Source organism: Aricia agestis, chromosome Z, assembly GCF_905147365.1.
Source record: "Aricia agestis chromosome Z, ilAriAges1.1, whole genome shotgun sequence".
NCBI classification, from domain to species: Eukaryota; Metazoa; Arthropoda; class Insecta; order Lepidoptera; family Lycaenidae; genus Aricia; species Aricia agestis.
This window is the reverse complement of record NC_056428.1, coordinates 112,040-133,119: the sequence shown is the minus strand read 5'-3', so window position 1 is coordinate 133,119 and position 21,080 is coordinate 112,040. Positions and strand designations below refer to the sequence as shown.

The following is a 21,080-nucleotide window of genomic DNA, read 5'->3' as shown; positions in this document are numbered from 1 at the left end:
AGTTGAGTTTTGTCCCTATTCACCACAAATTACCATATGTATAAAGGATAATAAAAACATATCACATATTGTAGAGAATAGACCATAAAGTTAATATACCTAGGCCCTAGCTAGCGGAATAGAGCAACAAACTTGTGGTGTCAAACGAAACCGAAATTGATTTACATAATATGCACTTGTGTAATAATAACCCTAAACTAATGGTGACCTTAGTTAATTTTCCATTTTACCAGTTAGTTAAGCGTCGTCTAGCTGTAGTGTTGAACGTTGAAAAATAAAAAAAATAAAAATAAGCAATCAACAAGTTGGCTAAACAATGTATAGTTGTGTGATTGAATGGCGTTGTTCAGTCGAAGGGCTAGCTGTTTGATTGAACGGCTATTTTAACAAGTTGGCTGCGACATATCGCACTTGTGTATACTAAAAATAAAAAAATTATTTCTTTCTTTCTTCTTTCATATACACTAACACAAGCATCTTTCTATGAGATTGAATTATCAACATGCTGATAAGTGCCGACTGGATGTCAAAAAAAGAGTTCTGCTGTCATGTATCACACGTCTCTTTTTACTATGCAGTGTTACTGATAGTGACATCTCGCTTGCTCAGGCCTTTGTTTCTCTATTCCGCTAGGTATATTAACTTTGTGGAATATTGTATAGACATTAGTTTGATAGTGCTACCCTCATAAATCATAATATGATCTTGTCCACAGGTGGAGGCAGTATCTTCTAATATAGAGTACAAAAAATTGTGTCATAAAATGTAATAAGCACCTGCAACACCGGATAAAGTAGCAGCCCCATGGGTACCTCCTTCATGGTGGCCGATTTTTCTTTAAACTGTGGGAGGTGCGCGAGTCGAGCGTGAGTGGCCATGCAAGTCAGGATCCAGCACAACTCGGAGTGGCGCGGTACCGCCGACTGTACGAACAGTACACTGCGCTCCGGGTCCAGCCCGCTCGCAATTAAATATGCCGCTACTTCTAGTGTCTTCTCAGCTATCTCATTGGTATTCTAAAAAGTAAAACAAAAAGATTATTGCTTAATTATATTTATTTAATTTTAGAATCGAAAAATAAGATATTACTTAAATACCTGGGGCACTGTTAAGGCGTGGAGATCGGCAATAAACATCATCACATCTTCACCCTTGTCTTGCAGTGCGATGCACTGTCTCATTGCACTGAAATAATTTCCCACATGCAACGAACCGGTTGGTTGAATTCCCGATATGATACGTTTAGGCCATTTGTCCTGATACGCCGAGGTAGGGGTTCGGTTGGCATCCTTCAAAATACATAATTACATAAGTATGGAATGTTGTTATTTTATTAAATTATATTTAATGCATGTTACAAATCATAAGGTTGTTACCTTGTATTTGGGGGTCGCTATTGATATACTTCGATAGTTAAGTTTGCCAAACACGAAAGTTTTCTTTACCAGCTCCATGTTTTAATTCAACGGATTCCAAGTTAAAAAGTAAAAATCTAACATGATCATGGAATTAATATATAAGTACTACATATAACTAGTATATATATTAATTCCATGAACATGATACCCTAGTATATAACCCTTGATTTACCCGGTGACTATATACCTGCGCAATGTACCCCGTGGAGTCCCTCGGACTCCTGGAATCAAATTGGTAAATTTAATATGAAATAAGAATATTTTAAAAGTGAAATACTTATTAAGTATATATTTTGTTAATTATTTATTTGTTTTTAATATCGCATAGGTTTTATTAAAAAATTAAAGAATAACAGCTTTTTATTAAGGAACTCCTAGATAAGGCTTTTTATCATAAAATTACGAGGTCTAAATTCTAGCCACTAATAAATATATTAAAAAACATGTTTTTAAAATAACTAATTATAAAACTTATTAAGGACATAAACGCTCATTAAAAGCAAAAAGAGAACATGGGTAATATAAAAAACAAAAACGTGCAAGAGCTTTCAATTGCGGTTGTTGACAAAGTCATTACATATTTTTTGACCGGCTAAGGCACACAGGCTTAGTACAACTATGGCACATATACGGTATTCATCATCACTCGAAGTATCTGAGCACTCCGAAGCAGAGTTGTGGTTTGAGTCAGTCAGTCATCCTTGGTTTTAGACACCACCACATAAGGCTCTAGATTCATAAGCTGGTTCAATGTTATATTTTGCTGACCCTCATCATCTGTATCGCTGTCAGTTAGTTGCAGAACCCAATTGTTCACCACGGACTCAAAGTCTTCATCGAGGACGTTTATAGTACTTACTACGAGACGCCATTACATTAACAGAAAACAATGTATATATGCAAATACTGTGAATTGACTGAAACTATAACATTAATACCCCGGTGGAGTCCCACGGACTCCACTAACGTGTTTACCTACCGTTTAGCGCCGTCCTCTCTACCCAGCGTTTCGCACGTCACTTCTTGAAGGTACTGGGACGCATATGTTATAATTCCAAGAACTAACGGTTTTATGAGCGCTCAAAAATTTCGAGGGAGTCCCAGGGACCTACCGGGTAAATTAAGGGTTAAATATTGTATTATCCTCAGACTACTAAGGGGATACTATGGTATTATCTATGATGATACCTATAATATTTCAATGATAATATTTTCAGAATTGATTTCTTAGGTCAAACATTTTTGTACTTAGGTATTTATTATAATTTATAAGTTAAAAAAAAACAGACTTCGAAATCGAAATTCAATAATGTAACCATCACAGATTATAACCATATTTTGTCATTACAGTTCCACAAGGCTTTATTCTTCTTCTTCTTTAAAAATGGCCTCCCATAATGTCGGTTGTACATTCTCGCCGAGACACAGCGAGGCGGCTCGAGTGCGAGAGTGTAAATGGGTGCGCTCGCCTCGTCTCGCCTGTCTCGGACCCTCTCGGTATTTTGCGCCCGAGACAAAGGGTCTCGCGAGGAAAGCGAGCGCATTACTGTACACTCTAGCGTTTTTCACTACTAGTCGCGCCGCTAGACAGGGCGAGACTCTCGCACGAGACTCTCGCCCGATAGCTCTCGGCGAGAGTGTACAGCCGTACCATAGCATTATAGGTTTATGGTCAGTACGGTAACTTTGAATAGGTAAAAAAGACTTTGTTGCCAGTGGTAATAACTTTGCTCTAGAGATGGCCTTTGCGAAAGTAATAAATAAGTGCAAGAAAAAAATCCAAAAAAGGAGCGGTACTTTTAAAAGTATAAACTCGTAACTAATTAATCTCCATACAATGATCTCCATAATATTAATCTGAAACAATACAAAACATATAAAAAGTTAGTTTGTTAGTATTTAAACACAATTCTACAATCTAATGTTATTATCGTTAATAAAGTTAAGTACACAAAATATCTACAAAAGGAGTATGAACTAAGGATAAAAGGGAGCGGAAATCAGCAGGACGAGGGATATTAGGGGGTAGAGAATCGTACAGCGAAGACAGACGATGTGGACAGCTGAAGAAAATATGTTCTGGAGAACCTTCGTCAAGTCCACACTCACATAAAGACGAATCTCTTACCCAAATTTTGTTGAGGAAAACAGGAGTACAGGAGTGGCCTAAACGCAATCGACAAACTGTAGAGGTTACGGACTTTTTTGCTTTCCTGTATTTAAAAAACCAAGGCTTTGCTACTTGGCTCTGCAGAGAAAAGTAAAATTTACCCTTAACTCTTCCTGACGCAGTCTAACCCGCATTCCAATCAGTCATTAAATTTTCCTTTGCCAATGGAATAAAATCATTGCTGAAAAGTTTGAAGTAACCAGGACCACCTGTGTAAATGGCTTGTTTTGCATAAAAGTCAGCACTCTCGTTGCCAGTTATAACACAATGGCTGGGAATCCAAACTAGCTCAACCCGGATATTTTGCAAAAGGCATTTAAATTATTATTTTTAACAAAAATTAAAACCGACTTCCAAGGTAAAAACAATAATAACATCCTTTTATTATGAACTAAAAAGTATTAAATAATTTTTCCTATCTAATAGTGCATTTTTCGGTATTCGGCTAAAACTCAACTATTTCTGTACCTACTCAATTTTCATCATTTTGAAGTCGGTACCAGATATAGCTGAATCTTCTGCCAGAATATTTGAAACTTTTGTAACTGGCACCGACTTCAAAATTATGAAGATTGAGTACAGAAATAGTTGAGTTTTAGCCGAATACGGAAAAAACGTCTTCCCGAATCTAATGAGCTATCGCACGTATTTTCATGACCCTTATCTCTATATTTCGCCAATCTCAACTTATCGCTTAGACTAGAAGCATTACGGAAACATCCGAAACCATGATCGGTTTGGCCGACTAGTCGGCTGATTAGTCGGCTTCTTTGCAACCGACTAATCGGCTAGTCGGCTAGTCGGCCAAGGTCATGATCGGCACATCTCTAATAAAATTTGTAAAGATGAAGACATAAGTGTACCCCGCCGCCCAGAAGATTTACTGTCTAATTACAATTTCTTCAAGTGTTTATACCGTTATATATGCTCAACGATGGAAAAAGTTTAAAAATAATTGTAAATAGGTACCGTAATGTTTTGTTTTTTTTTGTAAATAGTGCTTAGTGTGAACATTGGTGAGAAGGTGAGTACCAACATAGAAGAAAGAAGAAAGACATTCCTTTTTTTTTATTTTAATCTGTTGTATTTTGTATTTATCATGTATTTATCCATAAACCTATAATATATTAAGTCTATGTATTTATCATAGACATAATATATAGCATTATAGGTTTATGGTATTTATTATTAGCCGTGTTCGTTTAATTTTTTCGCAGTTTGGCAGCTGACTGTCAACTTCTTTGAGTCTCATGAATGATTGTCATGTTCAATAAAATCCTACCAAGATCTGAATCTGTCAGAACTGTAAGGCGGGCGCCAGACATGTGATCAAATACGCAAATTCGCCAAGTGTGGCACTGACATTTGCCTATTTGTGTAAAGTTATTGGTGGCATTTTCCTATTTGTGCAAAGTTTGCTCAAACTTTGAAGCCCATGTCTGGCGCCGGCTTTAGGATGTTATTGAACACGACAATCAATTATGAAGTTGACAGTCAGCTGCCAAACTGCAAAAAAATGAAACGAACACGGCTATTGTATTTTTCTTTGGAGCAAAGGACTCGTTTCCAGCTCCCAATAAATTAAAAGAAAAAACTATGACAAGTGACAGTTGAATGTTGATTTTGTTGACAAATATAAAGAAAATTTTTATTGAGGAGAAATAGGAAAGATACGCAAAAAGATTTAAATGTTTGAAATTTATTGTTTTCATTTTGAAATTTTAATTTATTTTCACTTGCTTATAATCAAAACATTTTTTGCTGAATAAATAATATGTTTCTTTCCTGGGTGCAGTAGAAAATCTATTATAACATCTAACCATAAATTATTCAAAGGTAGCTAGCTCATTTTTATTTCAACCCACATGTCTAGTTTCTCAAGATAAGAATGAAAAAAACATCATAATTTGTATAATCAGCCATTGTCGGCTTGAGCAACTTACTCAAATCTCACTTTATTAAATATGTTACAGCTAGAACCTGAAGTGGGACCAGTTAGAATTAGGTATGTAAGGTCCATGGGCGTAGCCAGGATTCTATATTATAGGGGGAGAGGGGGCAGATTAAGAAAATCCTAGACTTCGATTTGTGATTTTTAATATATTTATTATGAGTATCTCACAAAAGTATTGAAGGTGAGGAAAAAATTTAAAACAAAATATGAGCGAGCGAACTGGCATTGAACATTTAGGTATGAAACTCGTGAGCATTATGGCCGTTTTATACGGAGTAAGTAACTGACGTTAGTGCACAGGCAAGACAGTGCTGACCTGCCACTGCCATCGTGTAAACCGATTGCGAAGACAGTTCCGTACTGTCGGACCACGCTGTCTTCACTACTGACCGCCCCCCACTACAGCCCCCCTGCCCGTGCCTTACCTCGCTACGCTCATGAAGGTGTAACCATTTGCACTAATATATGCTGACTGTGTTGTGTTTAGTTTGGTTCTTGATCAATGATCAGTATGAAGCTGTATGAAAGTGCGCATATTACAATGATACTGAGTTGGCTGATAATTATTATTGTTGATTTGCATTTGATGGGCTATACCTTAGAGGGGCTATACCTTAGATGGACTAGGCCTTAACTGTAAGTTAATCTATTTTTGGAATAAAGATGAATGAAAAAAAGTTTTGTTATACTGTACTTGGCGAAACATGGTGGCAGTGTGTTGTAGAAATATGTTCTGTTATTTATCTGAATTCTGATCAATTTACCTATATATATATAAACGATGACGCCCCACTGCCCACGGGCGGCATTGGCCACTGGTTATGTTTTATTCACATTTTATCGTTAATAGGCGTAAATCAGAGAGAGAAAAGATCAATTTTGTGTGCAGTGTTCGTGTTAGTTGTAATTCAAATCTGATATCTATACTAATATTATAAATGCGAAAGTATCTCTGTCTGTCTGTCTGTCTCGCTTTTACGCCAAAAGTACCGAACCGATTGTAATGACATTTTGTATACAGATAGTCTAAAGCCTAAGAAAGGACATAGGGTACTTTTTTACTCGAAAAACTTTCTTAGGGAAAAAGGGTTGTAAGGGGCCAGGGGGTGAAAATGCGTTTTGTTCAAATTAAGTTACTTCCAAAAATTCATAATAGATAGCGCCGTGCGTCTCCTACATCGCGCTGACGCTTGCTCAAACGTCTTTTTGTAAGAGGTGATATCATCTTACATTTAAGTTTCGATTTTTTCGATTATTTCTTTTTTACGTTATTAAATAACTCAGTACTTTATCTATTCAGTGACGTAACCTTAAACCTATCAATGATAAATAGTTTATGGGCAAAGTTGTGTAATTGGCATAAAGTTAATATACCTAGCGGAATAGAGCAACAATCTCGAGCTGTCAAACGAAACCGAAATTGGTTTCATCTGTGTGTAAAAATATGTGTAAGTACGTATATGTCACAGCCGACTGGTTTAAATAGCCTGTCAATCAAACAGCTAGCCCTTTGACTGAACAACGCCATTCAATCACACGGCTATACGTCGTTTATCCGACTTATTGACTACAACATTCAACACTACAGCTAGACGATGCTTAGCCAACTGGTTTAATGGCAAATTAACTAGGGCGACCATTAGCTTAATATGTAATTTGGGAGAATAGGAAAACTTTTTGTATTTTATTGAAAGATAATTCTCGGATTTTAAGGAGGTTTAAGGGGTGTTTAAGGGGTGGTTCGGAGTTTAAGGGGTGACCAAAAGTTTAATGCAATACCTAAGTAAAAATAAAAAATTCCGAGGCGTGTTTTGTGATGGTCGCTGGCTGCTGCCGCAGCACAGTCACAGTTCTAACCTAACCTACTTTTGGATTTTCTGGATTGTGTTTGTTTTACTTTTGGCCGGGGGGTGTACCCCCTGAACCCCCCTTTCGGGAGGGCTGCGTCCATCCATTTCATAATCCCGTATTTTCTCTTTAATAACACTTGTAACTTTTATTAACTACTTACTTTCCGAAAAACAACCACAAACACCAACAAAAACCTGCTAGTTGACGCCATATTGTAAATAAAATGCACCTAGCGCCGCAGCGGTGCGCGCTGAACTACTTCAATTACACGGCGGCTTTTGAATCAGCTGTAGTTTTGAACGTTTTGAGCGACTAAAATATTCAGTATAAAAGCTAGACGTGTGATTGAATGGCGTTGTTCAGTCAAAGGGCTAGCCGTTTGATTGAACGGCTATTTAAACCAGTCGGCTGCGACATATACACTAACACAAGTATGATTGAACGTGATTTCTATGAGATTAAACTGTCAACGTGCGGCACGTGCCGACTGGACGTCAAAAAAAGAGTGCTGCTGTCATGATGTATCACACGTCTCTACTTACCACGCAGTGTTACTGATAGTGACATCTCTCTTGCACAGGCCTTTGTTTCTCTATTCCGCTAGGTACATTAACTTTATGGTAATTGGGAGCTAAATTAAAGGGCCCATTCACGGCAGGACTGCACGGCAGTCCTGCAGTGAATGGGCCTTTTAAGCTTTAAAATTTGGCATTAAATATAAAGTATAATTAAAAAAAAAAGAAATAATATTATGTGCACACTGCACAGCAGTCTGCTGTTTTGATTTGGGGTACCAGGGTTTTTTTATAAAAGCTTTTGACACCAATTTTGTTGACATCGCGCGCTATAAACAGTATAATAAATTAGTTTAAACGTGTTTTTTAACAATCCTTATATGCCGCGACTGGCGCGTCATCGGCCTCACTAAATCTTTTTAAATGACGCGCTGGGTGCGTCGGTTAAGTAAGGCCAAGGGAAAAGGATATTATGCTTAATTTTTGGTTCTCTATTGATCTATACGGTTTTATAAGCTCCATTATAGACACCGCTTCTCCGCGCGGGTCTGGGACTGCAACTGCATCACTTACAAATAAAGGCGCAATTTCACCGCGGCGCACGCTGTGCACGGCGGCCACGCAGTGCACGGTGCACCTTGTCCAACATTTTTGATATATTTTCTATACAATTTATAAAAAAAGTATTGGAAGAATCTATCACCAATCACGATAAAATAAAAACGTCCTATAATATAAAATGTAAACTGACTTCTATATAATATTACCAAACTCACTAAAGTAACGTCTCCACAATACTCACGTATAAATAGCATTAAAATCTCCATATATAAAGTCAGCTGTACACATTGGGCAGACGTATCGAGCCAGCAGCCCAGCACGCAACGCGCGGGCCCAATGCATCGCGTCGGCCCGATGGGTACACCGCGAGCGGGCTCAACAAACATGTGATCGGCAGGGGTGAGAATGTCCGGCGGGCGCGTGGCGGCGCGCATGCAGGCGTGGCGAGTGCACGCGTACGGCGGCGAGCTGCGGCTGGAGAGCGCTCGCGTGCCGGCCCTGCGCGCGCCCGACGACGTGCTGGTGGCGGTGCGCGCCGCCGCCCTCAACCCGCTCGACGTGGGCATGGTGGGCGGGTACGGGCGGCGCGTGCTCAACACGCTGCGTGCGCTCGAGGGCGGCGGCGTGGAGTTCCCGCTGGTGCCGGGCCGCGACTTCGCCGGCGAGGTGGTCCGCGCCGGGCCCGCCGCGCGTCTGCGCCCCGGTGACCGTGCCTGGGGCGTGCTGCCGCCGCACCGCCCCGGCGCGCTCGCGCAGTTCGTGCTCGTCAGCGACCGTTGGGTAAGTTTTGCCTTTGTCGCTCTGCTTTTAACTTTTATTATTAATTTGGAATGTTTTTGTGGCGTGGTGCCGCAGCCCGACATGACGCGTTTCGGCTCTTTCAGGCGGGGCCCGCGCCGCGGAGCCTCGACGTGCGGCGCGCGGGCGGCACGCTGTACGCGGCGTTGTCGGCGTGCGCGGCGCTCCGAGCGGCGGGCTTGTGGCCGGCGGCGGCGGGCGGCGCGGAGGGCGCGGGAGGCGCGCGCGTGCTGCTGCTGGGGCTCGGCGGCGTCGGGCAGGCGGCGCTCCAGCTGCTGCGACACGTCGGCGCCGAGGTGGTGGTGGGCTGCGCGCCGGACCAGACCGAGCGAGCGCTGGCGCTGGGCGCGGCGCTGGCGCTCGACCGGCGCGCACCGGACTACGAGCGGCGGCTGGAAGAGAGCGGGCCGTACGCCGCGGTCCTGGACGCGGCGGGACGCGGCGGCGCGGAGGCGGGGGCGCGGCGCTGGCGGTTCGCGCGCTACGTGACGCTCACGTCGCCGCTGCTGCGCGACACGGACGAGCACGGACTGGCGGGAGGGGCGCTGGCCGCCGCCGCCGCACTGCTGCGGCACGAGCTGGCCGCCGCGCCCGCCGCCTCCTCGGCTTGCCCGCCGCGCGTGCGTTGGGCGTTCTTCGGCCCGCGCGCGGAGGACGTCGAGCGGCTGCGGCGCCTGGCAGACGGCGGTGAGCTGGCGGTGCACGTGGAGCGCGCCTTCCCCTGGGAAGAGGCGGCGGAGGCGCTGGCGCAGGCGGCGCGGGGCCACGCGCGCGGCAAGATCGTCGTTGACGTGGCCCCCGCCTAGCACCGCCCTAGTGGTAGTAGACCGAGTAGCACGGGTTAGTTTGGCTATGATATTAGACTCTAGTGATCATTCGAAACTATGTATTTGTTGTACACCCGCTTTAAACGTAATGTTTCAATAAACTTCTATAGCTAGCTTCGCCCTATTAAATATCATCCGTATTTATCAGTTGCCCAGAACTACCACTACTAGAGACCTTGGAGTTGTCCATGACTCGAAACTATCGTTTAGCTCTCATATTGATCATGTCATATTATCAAAGGCATCTACAGCTCTTGGCTTCTTAAAGCGAAACTCTAAAGAATTTGTTCGCGCAAAAATCATCAAGGCTCTTTATTGCTCTCTAGTTAGAAGTCACCTCGAGTATGCCTTCCTTTGGAACCCTAGGCATAAAATTTACATTATTAGAATTGAGAACATCCAAAGAAAATTTATACGTTACCTGTGTTTTAAGACTAATCAACGGTTTAGTAGTTTTAATTATAAGTCGGTCTGTACTAAACACCACCTACTTACCCTAGAGGACCGTCGTGTTATTGCTGATGTGTCTTTTCTTGTAAAAATCCCTTCGAATAATCTTGACTGCCCCAACCTATTATCTAAGTTGTCTTTTAAAATTCCTACTAAGTCCTACCGTCGTCATGTCCCTATCTTCCTACCCACTAGTCACTTATACCCACACCTACTACAGACAGAACTCCTTCATGTATCGTGCAAGCAAGCTACTTAACTCGGTTTGTTCCAATATGGATCTTGATATTTTCAATTGTATGGTTTCATCTCTAAAAAGATCATTATGCAAGCACTTTGTCGATCAAAAATAATTGATTGTTGATGTTTATCTCTTCTGTATGAAATACCGTAATATAAGAAATAAGATAACACTAAAAAAAATAACTGATATTCTTGTCTAAAACGTAAATTGTGTTGCAGTAGTACTAGGTATTATTATCCATAACATATTAAGTCAATATTTTGTAAACTATTATTATTATAAGTGAAAACTTATAATTGGCTCCTTATTATGTATTTCGTATAGGTAAACTACTCTTCTGTATGAAATACTGTAATATAATATGAAATATAATAAAATTAAGAAATTAAAAAAAAAACCCCGCCAAACCACTTTAAAAAGTACCTAATGAAATAATATTTAAGTACTGCTTTTAAATTCAAATAATTCCTAACTTGTGTAAAGTAATATTTTAGTCCATAATAATTACTTATTGTTGTCAAGGTGTGTCGGAGCCCTCGGGGGACCGCTAATGTAGATGTTTGATTTCACATAACAATATATTATGGTTTAAGGTTCACAGCGAACCGAATCGAGATAATCAGCGACTTGGCGGTTTTAGTTTGTAGTTTACTTGGCGGTCCCCCGACACACCGTGACAACAATTATTATGGACTAAAATATTAGTTTACACAAGTTAGGAGTTATTTGAACTTAAAGACAGTAAATATTCAAAAAATTCACGTAAGATTACGCTTAGTCACAAAAATTTTGTAATTCAGCCCTGGATGACACCTGGATTGATTCGATGCACCAAACATAAAGATAAACTTCACGTCGACTACTCAAAAAAAATTTCCCGAGGACGATATAAAAAGACTTATCTTTACTCGGTACGGTACCGTAATTTTTACAACTCATTGATCCGAAAGCTTAAAACCGATTATGAAAAACAGAGCTTTATAAAAATAAGGATTGCCCTAGAAAACTTTGGAATTCCATCAAGAAAATTTCTCACCGCTGCTCATTGACTTTTCCCGGACTCAATCTGAGTTAACAAAAATTAAAAATTCTGTAGCAGAATCCCTAAATGAATGCAACGCTTACTTTTCTTCAATAGGTCAGACACTTGCACACTCTTTATCTCCAAAAACTAGCAGAACATCAGCTATACCACGAAACAGAATATTTGCAACGACCTACGAATAATAAAAACTAAGGAAGAGTAACTCCGTCATAAAAAGTGCACCAAAAGGCTACAAAATGTGACCCGAATACATGCATATTTATGCATGTGTTCGGTACACATTTTTCGTGTATATATACTCGAGTAACATTCAACCAGGTTGACATGACAATTTTGTCAAACTCATTTTACAATTTGTTTACATAGGTTTGTTTACTTACTTTTTACGTAGCTTTTTACAATATTTTTGTTGTTAAAATGCCTAAATGCCCTGTGAAATGGTGTAGAAGTCATAAAGATACCGGTAAACCGGGGTGAATAGAATTGAAGGGGGCAATAGAAAAAAATCTTAGGATAAGTTTTAATGTTTTTTATGGCAAACTCGGTATCCCCAGTAAAAAACCCGAAACTGATGATCACTCGCGTCATCGAGGCGCGGCGGGCAGAGGTTCGTTGTAAAAGAAGCTCGTTTTACACACTGGCTCGCGAAGGCAGAACTGCTCTTTATATAGTAGGAATGGATGGGAATATGTAACGTTCTCGACGCGTGATTCGAGAACAAGGATTTTTTATTTCGCTACCTTCAATTACACAAAATATGAAAATTTTAAATTCGGGTTCATTCATACGTCATAAATGAAACTTTCATTAAATCAACTTAAACATAAAAATAAATCAAAACCCTTTTAATTTCATAAAAATAAACCTTATTGCTGCTGCGGAACCCTTCATGGGCGAGTCCAACTCGCACTTGGCCGGTTTTTTCATTGTACAGAGCTTTCGATACGACAGATTTCATTTCTTTATTTTTCTAAATTTAATTTATACCGTATTCAATTTAATTTCATAAAAATAATCCCTATTGCTGCTGCGGAACCCTTCATGGGCGAGTCCAACTCGCACTTCGCCGGTTTTTCTCATTTTCATAAATAACACAAAGGCAAACTTCTGAGAGTTAAACTCAAAATGGTTTTGCAACTCGCGGATAAGAAACAGCAACTAATTTTATTTATTTACTCGTAAGTAAATAATAGCTAGTCAGTCAGTGGACGGTCACATGCGGTGATGGTGGTGGTGCAGCGCCAGCGTCGGGTCGAGGGCGGCGGGCGGCGGCGCGGGGGGCGGCAAAGCGGCGCGCAGCAGGTCGGTGAGCTCGCGCAGCAGCGTCACGCCGCGCACGACGGTCTCGGCCTGCCGCTCCGCCGCTAGAGCGCTCCGCATGGCCGCCTCCGCCAGCACCTCCTCCGTGGACAGTCGCGCGTTCCCCGCGTCCCCGCCCTCGGCCTCCGAGACCATGTCATCCTCCAATGTACTGCTCTTGCCCTCCTCCTCTACCTGAGTACATCCTCCGCAGCATGCTGTAAATTATAATCAATTAACTGTTGCCCGCGACTTCGTCCGCGTCAGCAAAATGCGACAAGGAATATAATAAAAAGAGAAACAAAATCCCCTTTTTAGGGTTCCTAAGTTATAAAAAAAGTGAAGTATATCCTCCTCCTTTTCGGAAGTCGGTTAAAAAGTAGCCTAAGTTATTCCTTACTACATCAGCTATGTGCCTAAAAAAGTCCCGTCAAAATCGCTCCCTGCCATTTCAGAGATTAGCCGGAACAAACAGACAGACATACAGACAAAAATTGAAAAAAATGTTGTTTTGGTGTCTGTACCCTATACACATTCAAATGCATTTAGTAAAAAACGGTTCTTTTAATATTACAAACAGACTCTCCAATCTTATATCTTTAAGTGAGCAATTCTTGTATATATACAGAGTGTAACAAAAACTTTTGTATGGGGAAACTCATGATGCTCGGGTCCTTGCCCATAAGATAAATATTCTTTATTGTGCATACATATTATAACAATCCATACTAATATTATAAATGCGAAAGTATCTCTGTCTGTCTGTCTGTCTGTCTGTCTGTCTGTCTGTCTGTCTGTCTTGCTTTCACGCCAAAACTACTGAACCGATTGCAATGAAATTTTGTATACAGTTATTCTAGAGTCTGAGAAAGGACATAGGCTACATTTTGATGTGGGAAAATATCTTATTTCCATGAAAATTTCGATGAAAATGAATTCGCATTGCGCGTGGCCAGCGCTCATCCCGGGGGTCCTGGGTTCGAGTCCCGCAGGCGGAACAAAAAGTTTTCAATTTTCCTGGGTCTTGGATGTGTATTAAAATAAAATTTCAAAAATCTTAAACATATTTTATGTATAATATTATAAAAAATCCAGAAATATATCGATGGAATGAACATTTTAGTTCTAATACGATTCAACAGATGGCGTTTTATTTTTTACTTTATTGTAACATAGAACTAATCATACTTATTAGTTAGTATGTTTTTGTTTATAGTTTTTAATACGTTAGAATATGATGTTTAATCCATACTAATATTATAAATGCGAAAGTATCTCTGTCTGTCTGTCTTGCTTTCACGCCAAAACTACTGAACCGATTGCAATGAAATTTTGTATACAGTTATTCTAGAGTCTGAGAAAGGACATAGGCTACATTTTGATGTGGGAAAATATCTTATTTCCATGAAAATTTCGATGAAAATGAATTCGCATTGCGCGTGGCCAGCGCTCATCCCGGGGGTCCTGGGTTCGAGTCCCGCAGGCGGAACAAAAAGTTTTCAATTTTCCTGGGTCTTGGATGTGTATTAAAATAAAATTTCAAAAATCTTAAACATATTTTATGTATAATATTATAAAAAATCCAGAAATATATCGATGGAATGAACATTTTAGTTCTAATACGATTCAACAGATGGCGTTTTATTTTTTACTTTATTGTAACATAGAACTAATCATACTTATTAGTTAGTATGTTTTTGTTTATAGTTTTTAATACGTTAGAATATTATCTATACTAATATTATAAATGCGAAAGTATCTCTGTCTGTCTGTCTGTCTGTCTCGCTTTCACGCCAAAACTACTGAACCGATAGTAATGAAATTTTGTACACAGATAGTCTAAAGCCTGAGAAAGGACATAGGCTACTTTTTAACTGGAAAAAGGGGTTGTAAGGGGGTGAAAATGCGTAAATTTGGTCAAATTAACTTAGTTCCAAAAACTTAAAACAGATGGCGCCAAGAGTCCCCTAGATCGCGCTATTGCTTGCTCATACGTATTTCTATAAGAGGTGGTACCATATTGAGCTAGATTTTTCGATTCTTTCGATTGTTATACACGTTATTAACTAATAACTCACCTACCAACTTAGACATCAAATTCAAAAACAACAGCGCCAAAACTACTGAACCGATTGTAATGAAATTTTGTACACAGATAGTCTAAAGCTTGAGAAAGGACATAGGCTACTTTTTAACTGGAAAAAGGGGTTGTAAGGGGGTGAAAATGCGTAAATTTGGTTAAATTAACTTAGTTCCAAAAAACTCAAAACAGATGGCGCCAAGAGTCCCCTAGATCGCGCTATTGCTTGCTCATGCGTATTTCTATAAGAGGTGGTACCATGTTGAGGTAGGTTTTACGATTCTTTCGATTGTTATACACGTTAATATTAACTAACTAGCTGTTGCCCGCGACTTCGTCCGCGTGGACTTTAGTTTATAGCGCGCGGTGTCAACAAAATTTGTGTCAAATTTAAAAACTTTTTAAAACCCTGGTAAGTGGTACCCCTCTTAGGGCCGCGTTACACCGGAATGGCAGCGCTGAAAGTGCTCGCCTCGCCGCTGCCATTCCGGTGTAGCGCGGCCCTTAATTAATCAAAATACCCAAAAACAGCTGTGCAGTGTGCACATAATCTATACTAATATTATAAATGCGAAAGTATCTTTGTCTGTCTGTCTGTCTGTCAGTCTCGCTTTCACGCCAAACGCCAAAAGTATCTCTGTCTGTCTGTCTGTCTGTCAGTCTCGCTTTCACGCCAAACGCCAAAACTACCGAACCGATGGTAATGAAATTTTGTATACAGATAGTCTAAAGCCTGAGAAAGGACATAGGCTACTTTTTTTACTGGAAAAAAGGGTTGTAAGGGGGTGAAAATGCGTAAATTTGTTCAAATTAAGTTAGTTCCAACAATTCATAATAGATGGCGCCGTGCGTCTTCTACATCGCGCTGACGCTTGCTCAAAAGTCTTCCTATAAGACGTGGTATCATCTTACATTTAAGTTTCGATTTTTTTCGATTGTTATATCTATTCTACGGTATTAAATAACTCAGTACTTTATCTGTGCAGTGACGTAACCTTAAATCTATCAATGATAAATAGTTTATGGGTAAAGTTGTGTAATCGGAGGGCTAAATAAGCTTTAAAATTTGGCATAAAATATAAAGTTTAATATAAAAAAATGAAATACTTATTGTGTGCACACTGCACAGCTGTATTGATTTAAGGGGTACCAGGGTTTTTTTATAAAAGCTTTTGACACCAATTTTGTTGACATCGCGCGCTATAAAGTACTATAAACTGAAGTCCACGCGGACGAAGTCGCGGGCAACAGCTAGTTTAAAATAAAAGACATTTTTAAAACACAGGTAACACACAATGGCGGCCTTATTACTAATTAGTAATTTCTTCCAGGCATACAAAAGTGAAAAAAAATTTTCGTCTTTCAGAACTGCTACTTTCACAGTGAACTCTCTACAAGGAACACGTACACACCCTAAAGTATTATCACTTATTTTTGTTACACACTGTATACAGGGTGTAACAAAAATAAGTGATAATACTTTAGGGTGTGTACGTGTTCCTTGTAGACATTTTACTGTGAAAGTAGCAGCTCTGAAAGACGAATTTTTTTTTTCACTTTTGTATGGGCAAGGGCCCGAGCGTCACGAGTTTCCCCATACAAAAGTGAAAAAAATTTTTGGTCTTTCGGCGCCGCTACTTTCACATTGAACTCTCTGCAAGGAACACGTACACACCCTAAAGTATTATCACTTATTTTTGTTACACCCTGTATATATAATTGGAATCTTGGAATCGGCTCCAACGATTTTCATGAAATTTAGTATATAGGGGGTTTCGGGGGCGATAAATCGATCTAGCTAGGAATCATTCTCAGAAAATGTCTTTTTATTCGTGTTTTATCGATAATCGATAAACTGAAAAATATGACTCTTCCTGACATCTATTGGCGAATAATAATACTATTATGTGAGCAACTAATTGTTTTAACAACCAGCAGATGGCGTTATTAAGTAACACGAAGACAATGAGTGTTTGCTATACCGAGCAAAGCTCGGTCATCCAGGTACTTTTATTTATATGTATGTATGTATTACCAAAACCAGTATCGGGGTCAAGGTTCTATCATAAAATAATAAAACTATTATCCTAAGATCTGACCGTGAAATCCATGAATCGTTTTTTTTTTCGATCAAATATATTTTAAAATAATCTTTAGAACGTACAAAATGGATTAATGTTGGGTTGCCTTGTTAAAAGTAGCCGCAAGTACCTTTAATTGAGCAAAATGAAAACCCGTAATACAAACAGGCTGGCAACCCTAGGTTGCGGCCGACTTAGAGCTGGCAACCATTTATACCTTATTTTGTCTTGTCAATTTCTTTCAAATGATGTAAAATTGAAAAAGATAGGCCTAGTGCGCACCACGACTTTCTGCAGCGCAATTATTTTATCGCTAAAATACAATGTATACTGCTCCTCAGTGGCATCTAGGTAACAGGAATTGGCGTAGTCAAGAATGGGAAAGATGAGTGTCTGAACAAGGAAAATTTTGGTATGTATAGGTAGGAAGTTTTGGAGGCGCTTCAGCGTGTGTAGACTGTAGTGAATAGTGGACGTGGAATAATAATAATAGCTCCCACACCAGTTTCGGTGACAGTGACTGGTTTCATTGAACCAGGCCAGCTACACAGGAGTAATTTTATAGTGCCCAAGTGTGTGAGCAGTACACAAGAGTACTCTCTATTCCTTCACTATCATAACCCAGTGGGACAGAAGACCGACACAACCAGCAAGAGATCAGGCGTAGGACCGACTTTTTACATGCCTATCCGACGCATGGATCATCTTACTTGTCAGACAATCAGGTCATCAGCCTGCATTGACCTAGCCAAACTTGGAAATAACATGTTTCCAACGCGGGAATCGAACCCACAACCTCCGAGTCAAGAGCCGCCCTCTATACCACTAGAGCACAGAGGCGTTAGTTTATATATACATACATTAAATAGTAAACTTACATTTTGGCTTAGTATCCAGTATATTTTGTACCCTTTCCTCGACAGTGGACGTTTCACCCATACTTCCATTGGCTGCAGCCTTCTTCCGTGCCTTGTACTTGATGTCCGCCCAATACTACAAGTAAAGGATATATTATGTAGTTTGAAAATACTTACACGACTCAATTATCAAAAGAAGCTTCAGCTACACAGGTGACGGGATAGAGTCATAAAATCCTTACTCTACACCACTTGTCGGGAGATTTTCGCACGCCACCAGAGTCGACGGCCGCGGCGTTCAGTCTCTCGGCGAGCAGACGCCACAGCTTACTGGCGCTGTACCTAGAATATATCGACTGTTTCCCGGCAGCAAAATCGCGGTGCTCTTCCATAAATGATAATAATATATTTAACTGTTCGGAGCTTATGCGGCGACCGGTCACAGCGGCACTCATCTTCGCTGAACCGCTTCTTCTGGCTTACGCCTTACGCACACTACGAAATACTTTCAAACTTTCTTCTCTTAAAACCAATTCTTATATCTTGAAACCAATTTTATCCTGAGTAGGATAACAACTTATAATGCATAAACAGATTCGAGAGTTTCGGCTGAAATTATATTTTTGATTTACAGTTTACTTCATATCATAAATCATAAATATTTTAATTTATTACATGTTGTTATTACTTAAAAATATAAAACACTTTGTAACCAATGAGCCAAATTATTGTTTTACAAACAAAATAAGTGCAAATTAAAAATCACAAATAAATAAATTATATTATTGAAATTTAAAAGTGTTCTTCTTTTTTTTTTAATTTATCTATTGGGAGCTGGAAACGAGTCCTTTGCTCCAAAAAAAAAATATGGTTCACACCATTGAGATTGAGGTACTTACTATAATATAGGTATGGCTCTCTCCAGTATATTATACTGGAGAGAGCCTTACCTATTATAATAGAGTCTGGCTAGCGAAAGATGAGACTGGCTTTTTATTCCAAAAATAATTATGGTAACACTGTCATTAACATCAGTGTCACCTATTATAGCATCTGTTGTTTAAGTGTCAAAGTGAAAAATATTTCTATGATTTACGTGATTTTCTAATTTAAACATGACGAAAACTTTGAAAAGAGATTTACGAAAACTGCTTTTTGCTATGATTAGTAAATATAAACAAAAAAGAAGTGAAAATGATGCAATTTTTAAACAAAAACAAGATTGTTTACATGAAATATCCCAGTGCATTGGTAAGTACAGGTAAAAGATTTTGATACTTTCAATTACAATTAATTAAAATAATTATTATTTATCATGTAATTGAATTTATTGTTTTGCAGGTAACATGGATGATGCAAAGGATTCAGTTATGCAAGTTATAATATCAAGCATAAATAAATTAAGAGATATGTTCCAAGAAGAGTGTTTAAAGACAAAATCAGTTCCTTGATGAGATTTCTTCTTTGACCGGTGAGACCCTAACGTTACAAAAAAAAAAAATACCTGAAAGCAACCTTGTTATTGAATGCTAACTTTATTTATGAACATATTTTCAGATATCAGTGTTTGTACCCTAAAAATTGCTGCTGGGAGGGGTTATTAATGCATCCGCCGTATAGTCCTGACCTGCACTTGACTTGCACCTTCAGATTTCCACCTGTTTCGGAAACATTTCGAATGTTTACATATTAAAATGCGAAAAAAAAATCCGCAACCTTTGATTTTGTTGTTTTTTCATCTCCCCTTAATCCTTGGGTTTTAATCAACTTGCAAGGCATGCTATCAGTTTCAGGCATGTACAAGTATGTATTAAATAAACATATTTGAGTATATTATCTATAAAATCTATGATGCTTGCGAGAATTTGTTTTTCTAATACAATTTAATTGCGTAATAATATAATATAGGAAATTGTTTAACATTTAAATTAAATTATATTTACACTTAGAAACAGTAGGGACAATTTAGTTTATGAAAATGAATATAATTGTTTGATTAAATTATATTTTGTAATATAATTTTAATAGAATTATAAATTCATGATGTACGTTAAGTACCTATTAAAGAAGAAGTTTTATTACTCCGACAAAAACATGCAAGAGTTTTCGTCAAAAACAAAACATCATGAAATGTCGGCATTGCAAAATAAAATTTAAGAAAACAACAACAATAAACTTGATTGAGTTATCCAAACTTAAATATAATATTATTGTCATAAATAATCAAGTATCAAAACTATAATTCCGACTAAAGACAAGGTTGCCATACGTAGATTTTTTTTTAATTTGCCGCTTTTTTCCAGTCTCATCTTTCGTTAGCCAGACTCTATAGGTGTATAGTGCGTCAAGAATGTCTAGGAGGCGAAACTTTTTTTTAAGCAATAGCAACTCTTTTGACATTTGTCCCTTTTTTTTCATATAATGGCACTTCGGCTATAACCATGGCCAGTGTCGAGTATGATATTATGGCGGGAAAACAATATTCTTTAATAAATTTTTTTATATATTATCGTCAGGTCAGTCAGGTCCAAAGTCTAGTCAAAGTCTAAGTATAAAGTCAATACAGTCAAGAAGTCAAGTCGGTCGATTCAGTAAAGTGGTAGGACGCTTTACTGAAACTTTTGATGGAGTTTTGGAGGGAACACAAAAGAGCACGTTTCTGGTTACTACGTCACTTTCCCACACTTGTGCACGATAACGAATATTTGATGGTTAATATCCTACCAATATTACACATTAAAAACCCAGATAACACAATTTTAGGAAAATAATATAAAAACATAACATCACTCTTTCACATTCTCCCAAAAAACCCATTTGTCCCTTTGTTGTATCAATACTCTATGACATAAAATTTACAAAACAAAGATTTTCAATTTGCTTAAATTTAGTTTTACAATGTGAAAACTACATGTTACTGTGATTATTAT

At 39.0% G+C, this 21,080-nt stretch overlaps 3 protein-coding genes across 7 annotated transcripts in view; 1 reads left to right on the top strand and 2 right to left on the bottom strand.

The window, feature by feature from the left end:
- LOC121738348 (tryptophan--tRNA ligase, mitochondrial) overlaps positions 1 to 2,758 on the bottom strand; it is a 65,472-nt gene extending 62,714 nt beyond the window's left edge. The window contains exons 1-4 of one of the 4 annotated variants that reach the window (XM_042130330.1): positions 2,708 to 2,758; positions 1,377 to 1,448; positions 1,098 to 1,289; positions 777 to 1,016 (exon numbers count right to left, since the gene is read on the bottom strand). In XM_042130330.1, coding sequence (XP_041986264.1) covers positions 777 to 1,016; positions 1,098 to 1,289; positions 1,377 to 1,448; positions 2,708 to 2,737 — 534 coding nt within the window. In that variant the 5' untranslated portion in view covers positions 2,738 to 2,758. Of the gene's footprint in view, positions 1 to 776; positions 1,017 to 1,097; positions 1,290 to 1,376; positions 1,493 to 2,606; positions 2,684 to 2,707 lie in introns of those variants that run through there. The other 3 variants (XM_042130331.1, XM_042130334.1, XM_042130332.1) reach the window with 3 other exon arrangements.
- Positions 2,759 to 5,240: 2,482 nt separating this feature from the next.
- Positions 5,241 to 10,316, top strand: LOC121739154 (reticulon-4-interacting protein 1, mitochondrial-like). Of its 2 annotated transcripts, XM_042131497.1 has the most exons (4): positions 5,241 to 5,424; positions 5,562 to 5,593; positions 8,867 to 9,249; positions 9,354 to 10,316. In XM_042131497.1, the coding sequence occupies exons 3-4, from the start codon at positions 8,875 to 8,877 to the stop codon at positions 10,071 to 10,073; spliced, it is 1,095 nt and encodes a 364-aa protein (XP_041987431.1). In that variant the 5' UTR covers positions 5,241 to 5,424; positions 5,562 to 5,593; positions 8,867 to 8,874; the 3' UTR covers positions 10,074 to 10,316. The 2 variants fall into 2 exon arrangements, with proteins under 2 accessions (XP_041987431.1, XP_041987430.1); XM_042131496.1 differs by lacking the exon at positions 5,562 to 5,593.
- A 2,678-nt stretch (positions 10,317 to 12,994) lies between these two features.
- LOC121739155 lies at positions 12,995 to 18,777 on the bottom strand. Its single transcript, XM_042131498.1, has 3 exons — positions 18,393 to 18,777; positions 18,172 to 18,286; positions 12,995 to 13,350 (listed from the first exon to the last, which is right to left on the bottom strand). Exons 1-3 carry the CDS (start codon positions 18,603 to 18,605, stop codon positions 13,046 to 13,048), a joined length of 633 nt encoding a protein of 210 aa, XP_041987432.1. The 5' UTR covers positions 18,606 to 18,777; the 3' UTR covers positions 12,995 to 13,045.
- Positions 18,778 to 21,080: the final 2,303 nt, after the last annotated feature.